Below are 13,337 nucleotides of genomic sequence, written 5' to 3' on the forward strand. Positions count from 1 at the left end.
CTAGGGAACTCACTCTAGAGAGGCCACATGCTCCCACCTTCTGAAAGCCTGAGTTACAGTAGGGAAAGCTTAGGAGCCTGGGGAACTTGGGCCTGAGCCCCACACACAGCATTTGATACACCTCCATAAATGATGAGAGAGGTGCACACATTTAATCTCAGCACTCAGGAAGCAGAGGAGGCAGATATCTATGAGTTCAAGTCTAACCAGGTCTAAAAAGTAGGTTCCAAGCTAGCCAGGTCTACACAGTGAGACCCTGCCCTAAAAAGCAAAGAATGGGGAAGAGGCTGGGAATGTAATTCACTTGGTAGAATCCTTACCTGGCTTGCATAAAGCCCTGGCCCCAGCAGCACATAAATCATGCACAGTGGTATGTGCCTATAATCCCAGCATTCCAGAGACAGACAAATGTATCAGAAGCTCAAAAATGGAAGTACAAAGATCAGAAGTTCAAGGTCATCCTGGGCTTCATGGGACCCTGTCTCCAAACCCCACAAAAAAATGGAGCCTTCTTCCCTGGTCTTCCCTAGAGTATAGCTCTAGCCCCTCCCTGAAGCCATGAGCAGTTAGGGCAGCATGGCATACAACAGATGGGAGCCATCAAACACTCATGGGAAGATCCTGTGACACTCCCCACCTCTCCATGATGGGATAATCCTTTTGCAACAGGGTGCAGCTGAATTCTCCAAGATGGCAGTTTTTGGCTCTGATATATACTACAGGAAGACAGACATACTTCCTGGGAGAGAGGCCTGGAGGGAAGTTGATGGCTGAATAGGGGCTTGGATTGTGCAGCCTGCCAATTCCCCCAGAACTGCTTCTCAAATCACAAAGGGGGCCAGCAACCTATTCTAGCCTACTGTGCGCCATACCCCATACCCACAGAGATCCTTCAAAGGGGTCACAGGCCAAGCTGATACGTTGACTCCTTCCCTGTAATGCCAAGTTTCTAACATGGAAACCACAACTTACCCACCTCTTGAGATGACACCATGCTAATTACCAAGAGATTCTCTTCTAAAATGATGCAATTCCACTCCAGGCTCCACTAGTGTACAGCCCTCGTGTATCCACTGTCCAGGAGCCTTTGTGCAGTGTGCAGCCTGGCCAGACACACCTGGCCACTCTGTCTTAAATTTGCTAAGATGCAAGACTTCCAGCGCAGGAGCCTTGAGTGTCTTGTTCACCCACGTGTCTTCAGTGCAGTTAGTTGCACAATGACTAAGTGAGCTGGTGCTGAGGATTAGCCATCCATACCACACTTACTGAGCACCTACTATGGGTGCTCCACCTGAATGGGTGGAGAGGGCAGAAGGGTGATCAAGCAGACAAACCCCCTGCTCCCCAGAGCTCACATTTAGACAGCAGAAGAGAATATTGAGATGGAGTTGGAGAGTAGGGTACAGAGGTATGAGAGACAGACAGTCGGCCTGAGGAACCGTAGAGTCCTGCAGGAAGTCACATACAGGCTGGGGAAGAACATTCCAGGCAGAGGCAGGAATGCAACACAGGTTGGATGAAAGGAGAGCTCCTACACTAAGCTGTGTGCTAGGGGTTTGTTAAGACGGCCTCACAGTGTAGACCATGCTGGCCTTGAACTCACAGAGATCCTCCTGCCTCTGCTTTCCAAGTGCTGGGATTAAAGGCGTGTGCCACCACACATGACCTTGTTTTATATGTAGGAGTGTTCTGCCTGTGTATATGTATGTGTACAGAAACTTCAGAAGACAACTTGTAGGGGATGGTTCTCTCTTCCACATGTGGGTCCTGGGGAGCAAGCTCCAATCACTGGGCTTGCTTTACCCCTGAGCCATTTTGCTGACCTGTTTTATTAATATTTTTGTTTCCACATTGAGTCTTTACATAATCCAGTGAAGATGATCCCACGGCTCTGCCCGTTTTACAGATGGGGAATCTAAGGCACAGAAGATTCCTGACACACTTGCTTCTGCATATATGGTGAGATGGAGCATGAGACCAGGCAGCCCAACTGAGAGTTGGTGTCACCCAGTCCTAAGCTACCTCCGTTCAGGAGCCAGAGGGCTTAAGATGCTGCCCAGCACACAGGATCTAGAACCAGTGAGGTTTGTTGAGCATTTACTGTGTCCCTGGCACTATAGTGAGTGCCTTACATAAATCAACCCATTAATAAGTGACAGCCCTCAGCAGAGTAAGGAGAGGTACTTTTGGCATCTCCAGACAGACCAAAGGCAGAGGTAAAGGTCTGCCTACCTGACTGGTAAGTGCAGCAGATATCTGCCTTGGAGAGTGCCTCAGTACCCTCCCCTGTGGCCACACAAGTGGGACTTCCATGTGCCACCCCTGAGCTTGATGCCTTGCACAGGTGCCCTCTGCAGCTGGACCTGTCTCTGAGAATAACCCCCAAACAACCATGCAGACCACCTCCCTGGGCCCTCCAGCCCAATTCCCACTCACTGGGATGCGGGCCAGTCCTATTGGCATCAGGGCTGGCATGCTGGAGCCACACAGACAGCTCCCTCTGCCAAGGCAAGAAAGCACACTGTCACTGTCCTGATGGAAGGATCAGTGGCTCCTGACCTCAAAGCAAGAGCGCCCAGGGAAAACAAGAAGGGCAGCACTGGTGCTACCTGCTCCTTTTGGCTGGCTGCAGCTAAGGCCGACCAGCTTGGTTCTGGGAACTGCTCCCAGGATGCAGTGGGGCAGTAGAAGAGAACACTCCTTTGTACCAGTGGTCACTGTTGTAGCCCTCGGGCCTGGGAATAATAACTTTTCACTGAATCTTAGAATCTACCAAGATCCTTGCAGAAGGTGCAGGATCTGGGCAGAGCCGGACTGTATGGTGTGCACATGCGCTCCGTGCATGTTCTATACTGCAGAATGTGGTAGGAACAATGCTATGCAGCCTGTTATGAGGTGGTCTCTGCTGGCCTGTGTCTCCTCACTTTCTCCTCTCTGTTCTCCCTCACTGGGGAGTCACCCTATAATACAGACACGGTGCTATGAGGAAGGCAAGCCAGCTCCCCTTGGAGAAGTCCCCAGCCAGCTGTCTATTATGGACTCAGGGCTCCCATGTCATGCACCAGACATACAGGTGCAAGCCTTCAGATGATTCCAGTCCGGCTTCTAGCTGCCCCAATTGACTCAGAGGTTTGGTGGGGCCAGGTGGGCTGTCTCTTCTGAGCCTGCCTGAAGGACAGGGGTTGGGGCAGAATGGAAGTGTGGACTGTTTTAAGTTCTTGTGTTTTGGGTGGTTTCTTTTGCATTGGATACCAGGACAGAAGGGATCCCCCAGATGGAACTTGCGGGATGAACCAAGCCCCAGAGCTGCAGTGAGAGTGCGTTTGAAATGTAGTGAGTATGTGAAGAGGCAGAGCAGCTCCCGGCTGCAGCCCTCCTGTCCTGCAGTCTACCGTTCCTGGCTCTTGGTTCACATCCAGGGTCGTAGCCAGCTCAGGCCTTGACTGAAAGTTTGTGGAAACAGTACCACAAGTAGAAAGAGCTGCCGTAGACTCCCTGCTGCGTTTAGAGGTCTGCAGGCCAGGGCCACACTTAGTGTCTGCACAGCAGGCCCTGTCAGGGGAGCGGCAGGGGAGAAGTGCCTTCTCACCAGGCTGGCCCTGGCCTGGCCAGGCAGGTGCTTGGCTGCTTCAGTTCCGTGCTCTGGCCTGGACCGTCAAAGAGAAGGCCTTCGGCCTCCTGGGTGGATCCACTGAATGCAGCCCCAGCCTGCCCGCCACTGCTCACAGCCACTGAATGGGGCCAGCTTCCTGCCTGGCACTCAAGAGCCTGTAGCTGCTCTTGCAGCCTGGAGAAGAGCGAGACATGTGTCCGTTCCTCATCTAGGCAGAGCCCAACTCCGAGCCTGCAGGGGCAGGGTTACCGGAGGCCGACTCTCATGGAATACGGCCCACAGAAGAGCAGAGTCCACAGTACCCAGTTCAAGGTCCAGCGTGGTCAGTGTCCCAGAGTCCATGCTGTGGGAGATCAGGAGAGACAGGTGAGCCAATGAGCTTCCATGGGGAAGCCTTGACAGCAGAGGAGGGGATGTCAGAATGTGGGGGGCTGAAGGAGGGACTGGAGGGCAACTGCAACACAAGTCAGGGGTGGGTGAGGGACAACTGTCTTCATGCTGTGGGCAGGAAATGTATTAATTTCCTATGAAGATGAACCCAAGAGAAACAGCAACAAGAAAGACTTAAAGTTTCAAAGGAAGGACTTCCCAATACCAAGAGGGGGTGATAGGTGACTGGCTCTGCCTGTCTTTCCTAAGTCCTTAAGCCTGATCTCAGGGAGGTTCCTCGGCCCAAGTCCCCAAAGTCTGGAGGACACCCGCCACTTTGGAGACAGGATAGCTCCAGATGACACGTGGTCCCAGCCTTGCTTGATGCCCTTGGTCCCCCCTTATGAGGACACTGACCCAGATGTCCCTGAGGTTCCCCTTTCTGGAGTCCAACACAGTTACCTTGTCCAGGGCACAGCAGGGTCATCTCAGGCTGATCCGGGCATCCAGCTGCTGTAAGTGTTCCTGAACCCCAAAGGGGATAGTGGGTGTCCACATTCTACAGAGGGGACAAGGGACCCCAGGGCCAGGTTAGAGGGAAGGCAGCCAGGACTCCCCAGGGCAAGCTACCCGCAGCCCCGCCTCCCACTCTGCATGGAACCTTAACCACACCCCACCTGGCAGCATACAGGTCAGCGTGGGTGACCAGGATGCTAGGAGGCCTTTTTTCAATCCTGATCTACTCTGCCATAGTCTCGTTAGCTGTAAAGTGGATCCTATTGTGGTTTCAGTGTGGTCTGTCCTCCACAGGCTCCCGTTTTGAATGCTTTTCCCCCCAGAAGGCTGTGGAATCTTTAGGAGGTGGGACCTCGATGGCAGAAGTAGGTCACTGTGGGTGGAACTGGGAAGGCAATAGCCAGGCCAGTTCCAGAGCTAGCTGCTCCTGATAGTGTGTGAGCAGCTGCAGGCACAAACTCTTGTAACCAGTGCCTTCCCGCCACGATGGATGACACCCTGTGAGACTGTGAGCCAGGGCACCTTTCCTCCTTCTCATTGCTCCTGCCAGGTGTCATGGTCACAATGAGAAAAGAATCTAGAGATGCCGATATCTATCCGAGAAGACGGGCACAACTTTGCAGATCAAAGCCATCTGAAGACAAAAGGTACTGGACATCAAACATCACACTGGCTTTGAGAATAAGTTTAAAGCTGGGCACAATACATGCATCTATAGTACCAGCACTCAGGAGGCTGAGGCAGGGGGATCATGAGTTGAAGTGCAATTCTGCTTCAAAAACAAATAAAAATGGTTCTAACTATATGAAATTGCTATTTTTATGTTCTAAGAATGACTGGATTAAGCAATTTCATATGGTTAACCCTGATGAAATATTTATTGAGTGTTTTATGTGGCAACAGTGTCCTAAAAGTTTAGGACTGGGGCCATGGCTCAGGTGTTGGACCACTTGCCTAGCATACACCAAGTCCTGGCTTTGATTCCCGTTGCCATGTGAGATTGCATGTGGAAGTAAATGCTTATAGTTTCAGCACTTGGGAGATAGAGGCAAGAGGGTCATCCTTAGCTACATAGTGAGTTCCAGGCCAACTTAGGCTACATGAGACCCTGGCTCCCACAAAAACATCTTTCTTTGTCTTGCCTAACATGACCATCTCAAGTCTTCTCTATAAATACCACATCATGGTCTCAGAGATGGAGAAGCTAAGGTCTGCAGGGCAAATCACTTGCCAGCTCATACACTGCTCAGAAGGGGTGGGATTTGAAGTCTAGAGTTACACGCAGATCTCCAACCCCAGGGTCAATGCAACTTACGCCAGTGTTTCCACTTGAGGGCACTTCTGAAGGCTGGAGGCCAGCTGCTGGGCACCGGCAGCCGTGAACTTGTTAAACTGGACACTGAAGAGAGAGGTCCATCCTGAGGCCTGGCTACTCCCATCCCAACCCTTCCCATGATGCAGGTGGGAGACCCCCTGCCTCCCCAAGTCCCCCTGAACCCCCACACTCACTCCATCACCCGCAGGGACACCATGTCCGGAAGCACTTGTGCCAGGCTCTTGGCTCCTGCGTCACAGATGCAGTTATTGTACAAGCTGCCGGCGACAGAGGGGGAAGGAAGAGGTTTGGGGTGCTGAGCTAGCTCAGGGCCAGGTGGGATCCACACGCAACTGAAATGACTGCTCCGCTTTATCTGTCTATCTATCTATCTATCTATCTATCTATCTATCTATCTATCTATCTGTCTAATAGGTCTCATGTATCCCCAAGCTGTCCTCTAACTTGTACATAGTCAAAGATGACTCTGAACTTCTGATTCTCCTGCCTCTACCTTCTGAGTACTAGGATTATTATAATGTGCCATTACACCCAGTTTATGCAGTGCTGGGGATGGAATGAATCCAGGGCCTCATACATGCTAGGCAAGCACTCTGCCAACTGAACTACATCCCCAGGCAGGCCCTACTGTCCCATTTTACAGATGGACTAATTGAGGCCCAGAGAGTTAAGGCCACTTTTCTGTAGTTCCATAGTGAGTTCAAGAAACTACAGCATGGACAGGAATTTGTACACTGGGCTTGGTGGCTCAGTTTGTAATTCTAGCTACTTAAGAAACTGAGGCAGAGGAATTACAAGTTCAGGCCAGCCTGAGATACATGAGACCCAGTCTCAAAATGGAAAGGTTGGTTTTGTTTTTTTTATTTTTGTTATTTTTGTGTATGGGTGGTTTGCCTTCATGTGTGTGCAGTGCTTGAGGAGTCCAGAAAAGGGCAAGGGACCCCTAGGACTGGAGTTCCAGATGGTTGTGAGCCACATGTGGATGCTGGAAATTGAATCCAGGTTCTCTGCAAGAGCAGCCAGTGCTCTTAACTGCAGCCCCTCAAATCAGAAAGTTAAAAGAAGGCTGGGGTTAGAGCTCAGTATAGAGTGCCTGTCTGGTATACATGCACTGGCTCTAGGCTCCATCCCTAGTAACATACACACACACACACACACACGCACACACACACACACACACACACACACACACACACACACACTCATGGAGTCATGGAGGAGGAGAGAGGGGGAGCGAAGGGGAGAGAGAGAGATGAGAGAGAAGGGGAGGAGGGGAGGAGAGGTGTTTCCCACCCCAAAGCATTTGGAAACTCCAGAGAACAACTTCCCAGGTTCAAAGACAGGCCTCTTCTGTCTGGGGAATTCACTCGATTCTCTCCCCATGCTGTTGTTCACTTGTAAAATGGGTAAGAGGGGGTCACTGTAGGGAGAGCAGCTGGGTTCTTGCTGGTTTGTGCGGTGGACTAAGTGTTAGCCAGGATCTCACAGTGTGACACACTCACAGAAACCACTAGGGCCACATGTGACACCACAGAAGGGGTCACCTGTGTTGGCCATGGGAAAAAGAAAACTTAGAAACTGCTAAGACTATGGGGACTTTGAAGTTAGAATGAAGTATTTTGTATTATGAGATAGCCATAAGCCATCTGTAACTCCAGTCCAAGGGGATCTGATACCCTCTTTTGGCCTCTGCAGGTACTGTGTGGATTTGGCACACAGGTGTACACACAGACATAACACCTGCGCACATAAAATAAAAATAATATTAAAAAAAAAAAACGAAAAAAGTGAGCTGAGCAACACTGTTCATTGCTCTCTGCTTCTTGACCACAGAGGCGATGTGACCAGCTGCCTCACACCCCCGCCACCGGGCTCCCCACCATGATGGACTGCACCCTCACACCCCACCACCAGGCTCCCCACCATGATGGACTGCACCCTCACACACACACCACCACCATGCTCCCCGCCATGATGGACTGCACCCTCACACCCCACCACCATGCTCCCCACCATGATGGACTGCACCCTCACACACACCCCACCAGGCTCCCCGCCATGATGGACTGCACCCTCACACACACCCCACCAGGCTCCCCGCCATGATGGACTGCACCCTCACACCCCACCACCATGCTCCCCGCCATGATGGACTGCACCCTCACACACACCCCACCACCAGGCTCCCCACCATGAAGGACTGCACCCTCACACACACCCCCACCATGCTCCCCACCATGATGGACTGCACCCTCACACACACCGCACCAGGCTCCCCACCATGATGGACTGCACCCTCACACACACCCCACCACCATGCTCCCCACCATGATGGACTGCACCCTCACACACACCCCACCAGGCTCCCCACCATGATGGACTGCACCCTCACACCCCACCACCATGCTCCCCACCATGAAGGACTGCACCCTCACACACACCCCCACCATGCTCCCCACCATGATGGACTGTACCCTCACACACACCCCACCAGGCTCCCCGCCATGATGGACTGCACCCTCACACACACCCCACCACCAGGCTCCCCGCCATGATGGACTGCACCCTCACACCCCACCATGCTCCCCACCATGATGGATTGCACCCTCACACACACCCCACCACCATGCTCCCCACCATGATGGACTGCACCCTCACACCCCACCACCATGCTCCCTGCCATGATGGACTGCACCCTCACACCCCACCACCATGCTCCCCACCATGATGGACTGCACCCTCACACACACACCACCACCATGCTCCCCACCATGATGGACTGCACCCTCACACCCCACCACCATGCTCCCCACCATGATGGACTGCACCCTCACACCCCACCATGCTCCCCACCATGATGGACTGCACCCTCACACACACCCCACCAGGCTCCCCGCCATGATGGACTGCACCCTCACACACACCCCACCAGGCTCCCCGCCATGATGGACTGCACCCTCACACACACCCCACCAGGCTCCCCACCATGATGGACTGCACCCTCACACACACCCCACCACCATGCTCCCCACCATGATGGACTGCACCCTCACACCCCACCACCATGCTCCCCACCATGATGGACTGCACCCTCACACCCTACCACCATGCTCCCCACCATGATGGACTGCACCCTCACACACACCCCCACCATGCTCCCCACCATGATGGACTGCACCCTCACACACACCCCCACCATGCTCCCCACCATGATGGACTGCACCCTCACACACACCCCCACCATGCTCCCCGCCATGATGGATTGCACCCTCACACACACCCCACCACCATGCTCCCCGCCATGATGGACTGCACCCTAACACACACCACCACCATGCTCCCCGCCATGATGGACTGCACCCTCACACACACCCCACCACCATGCTCCCCGCCATGATGGACTGCACCCTCACACACACCCCACCACCATGCTCCCCGCCATGATGGACTGCACCCTCACACACACCCCACCAGGCTCCCCGCCATGATGGACTGCACCCTCACACACACCCCACCACCATGCTCCCCGCCATGATGGACTGCACCCTAACACACACCACCACCATGCTCCCCACCATGATGGACTGCACCCTCACACACACCCCACCACCATGCTCCCCACCATGATGGACTGCACCCTCACACACACCCCCACCATGCTCCCCGCCATGATGGACTGCACCCTCACACACACCCCACCACCATGCTCCCCGCCATGATGGACTGCACCCTAACACACCCCACCACCGTGCTCCCCGCCATGATGGACTGCACCCTCACACCCCACCACCATGCTCCCCGCCATGATGGACTGCACCCTCACACACACCCCACCACCATGCTCCCCACCATGAAGGACTGCACCCTCACACACACCCCACCACCATGCTCCCCGCCATGATGGACTGCACCCTAACACACACCACCACCATGCTCCCCACCATGATGGACTGCACCCTCACACACACCCCACCACCATGCTCCCTGCCATGAAGGACTGCACCCTCACACCCCACCACCATGCTCCCTGCCATGAAGGACTGCATCCTCACACACACCCCACCACCATGCTCCCTGCCATGATGGACTGCACCCTCACACCCCACCACCATGCTCCCTGCCATGAAGGACTGCACCCTCACACACACCCCACCACCATGCTCCCCACCATGATGGACTGCACCCTCACACCCCACCATGCTCCCCACCATGATGGACTGCACCCTCACACACACCCCACCACCATGCTCCCCGCCATGATGGACTGCACCCTCACACCCCACCACCATGCTCCCTGCCATGAAGGACTGCACCCTCACACCCCACCACCATGCTCCCTGCCATGAAGGACTGCATCCTCACACTGTGAGTCCTCGTAACTTCTTGTTTCCTTAAGTGGTCTTTGTTAGGATTCTGGAGATGGTAGTTAGCAAGCCTGCCTGGCCCACAAGCACCTGCCTGTGTGATCTGGACTTTCCTGACCTCCCACCCTCCCATCTCACCTCCCATCCCTCCATCCTGAGGAAGCTTCAGCCACCTCGGGAGCCCTTCTGCCCCTGAAAATCCATCCTCTCTCCTGCTTTGAGGCCATTGTGCCTGCTGCCCTTTCGAGCTCCTCACCTCTAGTTCCCCACACAGGGCCATGTCTCAGCGTGTCACAGCACCCCTGCTCTCTGAAATAAACTGGTGACACTCCCATTTTACTCTCCTGGTACATGCCAATTCCCTTCCTAGAATAAATCACGGTCTTAAAAATACCTTTTTTATGTCTGTGTTTTCCGTCTTAGTATGCAACTCAAAAGTAAGGACACCCTACAGTTTAAGTGAGGGAATACTGTACACCTAGCACAACTTTAGGGTGTTAGGTGAGCACCAAGTACATGTATTAGGAAGTGTGCAGTGCACGACCTGTTCATCCGCACAGACGACCTGGTTGGAAGGATGTAGAAGTAGCTGCCCCAGTAGAGATGGTCAGAAGTTGCCTTTCCTAGAAGATGGCTTGGGGGAAGGAAATTCTTTCCCAGCTGCTTAGCCAAGAGCTGCTAGTGCTGAGCTGAATGACTGGGACTCTGGTTCAAGCTCAGTTCCCATCTCAGCTCCTAGAACCACAGGGAAGATTTGCTGAAAGAGTTGGAGCTGCTACACCGAGGCCCACCAGGAGGTGGCAGTGTAAGCGCTGACTGGAATGGTGATGGACCTCTCAGAAGCCTGCACTGTGGGACTCTCCTGCTGCAGGTAGATGCGTAAGGGACAGATTGCTCACTAGGGACAGACTGAGGTATGACATATGATCCAATGACACAATTCTTATTTTCCAGATGAGGAAATAGAAGCTTGGAACAAGTAAGCAACTTGCCCCAGGGCTCTGGTGATGTTCAGCTCTGTCTAGGTAGGTGACACAGACCTTGCAGCCAGCAAGAGGGGACCATCTTCCTGCCCTCCATCTCCCCACCCCTCTCAGCGGGGCACCCCACTCACCTCAGCCTCAGGAGGGACTTGGCCAGGGCCGGCAGGGCTTCTGCAAGCTTGCAGGCACCCACATCGGTGATGCTGTTTTGGGACAGGCTACAGGGACACAGGGAGGAAACAGTTCAGGAGTGGAAGGATCTCCCTTTCCCACTGGCCTCCATCATGAGGCTAGGAATGTACTGCCTCACAGATGGCCTGTAGCCACAGACCTGTGACAGCCAGCTTCAGGGAGGGTCATGGGTCATGTGGATGAACCCACGGGAACCACTTACAAATATGAAGGTTTTGTTACAGAGAGGGTGGGTGGCAGACTGAGAGGTAGATGGCAGAGAAACCGCTCCCCTCCTCCACCTGCTCTCTGATTTGATAGTGATACTTTCCCTTGGACTGTTTTCCAGCACTCTAACTGCACACAGTAGGTGCTCAATAAATGTGTACATGTCCAGGAATAGACAGGTGAGAGGAAGGGAAATCTATCTTGTGGTATACCTAGACTATTGTAAATTATGGAGACCCCTACACTGTATATCAAGGAAATTGCCACAGGAATTCTTGGAGCATTTCAGCCTTCTTAGTTTATAACATGGAGTGTTGACAAATTTTTTTAAAAAATGTTTTGTTTGTTTTGTTGTGGGAATTGAACCCAGGACCTTATGCATGCTAGACAAGTGCTCTATTGTTGCTATGTTGCCAGTGCTTTTAAATTTTAAAAAATGTATTATTGTTGTATGTGTGTGGAGGGGTGTGCTGCCATTGTGTACGTGTGGCCGAGGACGACGCTGTGCAGTTGTGAATTAGAATTCCTGGAGAGAAGCTGTGTTTGCAGAGCTGGAATAGACCTGCAGTGATGGGGAGGGGTGGAAAGCCCCGGGAACAGCCACCCTGGGAACAGCCACCCCGGGAACACACCCCCTGCCCACCTCTGCAACAGAGCAAACCTCCTGTGGCCAATAGATAGAAACCTCTTGGACTCTATTAACTTAGCTGACCACTAGCTTCCACCAACCCAGAAGAAAGACTGCCATCGGACAGCATCTCGGGCCTACAGAAAAGCTTCCCCCATCCTAATGTACCCACTAATGTGTGTCTTGTTTGTTTGTTTTGTTTTGTGTTTTGAGACAGGATTTTTCTGTGTAGCCCTGGCTAGCCTGGAACTCGATCTGTAGACTAGGCTGTCCTCAAACTCAGAGATTTGCCTGTCTCTGCCTCCGGAGTGTTAGGATTAAAGGTTTGAGCACGAGCACACGCGTGCATACACACACACACACACACACACACACACACACACATACACACACACACCCCACACCACCAACCTACTTTAAACTTGCCTTGGTGTAGATGTAACCAACCTATATAATAAATATAGGTTATTTATACATATTTATTATAATAAATATATAATAAAATATCACCATACCTTGGTTTATGATTTCCTTTGTTCTGTAAAACTGTAAAACTTCATGAAGCTGCTTCCATGTTGGAACACGGAATTTGTGGTAATCTAAATCTGAGCTCCTGAGCATTAGTCACTCAAAATGGCTCCCAAATAAACTCTTAACTGCTTTTAGGACGAGAGCAATGTTTTTGCATTGACACACTTTTACGAGTTCTGGAGACCACACTCAGGTCTCCAGGTGTAAAACTTAGAGGTCCTTCACCCTCTGTGTCCTCTTATTGGCCCCTTTAAAGTTTTTATTCTGAGACAAGGTCTCATTATGTAGCCCAGGCTGGCCTGGAACTCAAGAGCCTCCTGCTGTAGTCCCTCCTGGGATCACCAAGTTCCTCAGGTTTCATTACAATGCAGGTTCAACGGGAAACCATGTCCACCTCCCGTACCCACTCCCCTTTAACTTCCCAAAGCCCAGAACGGTTTAAAAAACTGTCGCCAGATAAGGTTTTACTGCTAATTCCTAACCTGTCGCGTCCCTTCTAGCATCCCAGTGTGGTTTCACTCATTAAACTTTTATTACAGTGTTTTGTTTTAATCAGTATTTCTCTTTCTGTTTTTTAGTGTGTGTGCAGGTTGGAGGA

The 13,337-nt window shown here is 52.5% G+C and overlaps 1 protein-coding gene across 1 annotated transcript in view; it reads right to left on the bottom strand.

Annotated features, from left to right (window-relative positions):
- Positions 1–3,084: 3,084 nt before the first annotated feature.
- Ciita (class II major histocompatibility complex transactivator) overlaps positions 3,085–13,337 on the bottom strand; it is a 52,065-nt gene continuing 41,812 nt past the window's right edge. The window contains exons 15-19 of the mRNA XM_059270001.1: positions 11,313–11,399; positions 6,008–6,091; positions 5,814–5,897; positions 4,445–4,541; positions 3,085–3,956 (exon numbers count right to left, since the gene is read on the bottom strand). Coding sequence (XP_059125984.1) covers positions 4,466–4,541; positions 5,814–5,897; positions 6,008–6,091; positions 11,313–11,399 — 331 coding nt within the window. The 3' untranslated portion in view covers positions 3,085–3,956; positions 4,445–4,465. The remainder of the gene's footprint in view (positions 3,957–4,444; positions 4,542–5,813; positions 5,898–6,007; positions 6,092–11,312; positions 11,400–13,337) is intronic.

Source organism: Peromyscus eremicus, chromosome 8a (assembly GCF_949786415.1).
Source record: "Peromyscus eremicus chromosome 8a, PerEre_H2_v1, whole genome shotgun sequence".
NCBI classification, from domain to species: Eukaryota; Metazoa; Chordata; class Mammalia; order Rodentia; family Cricetidae; genus Peromyscus; species Peromyscus eremicus.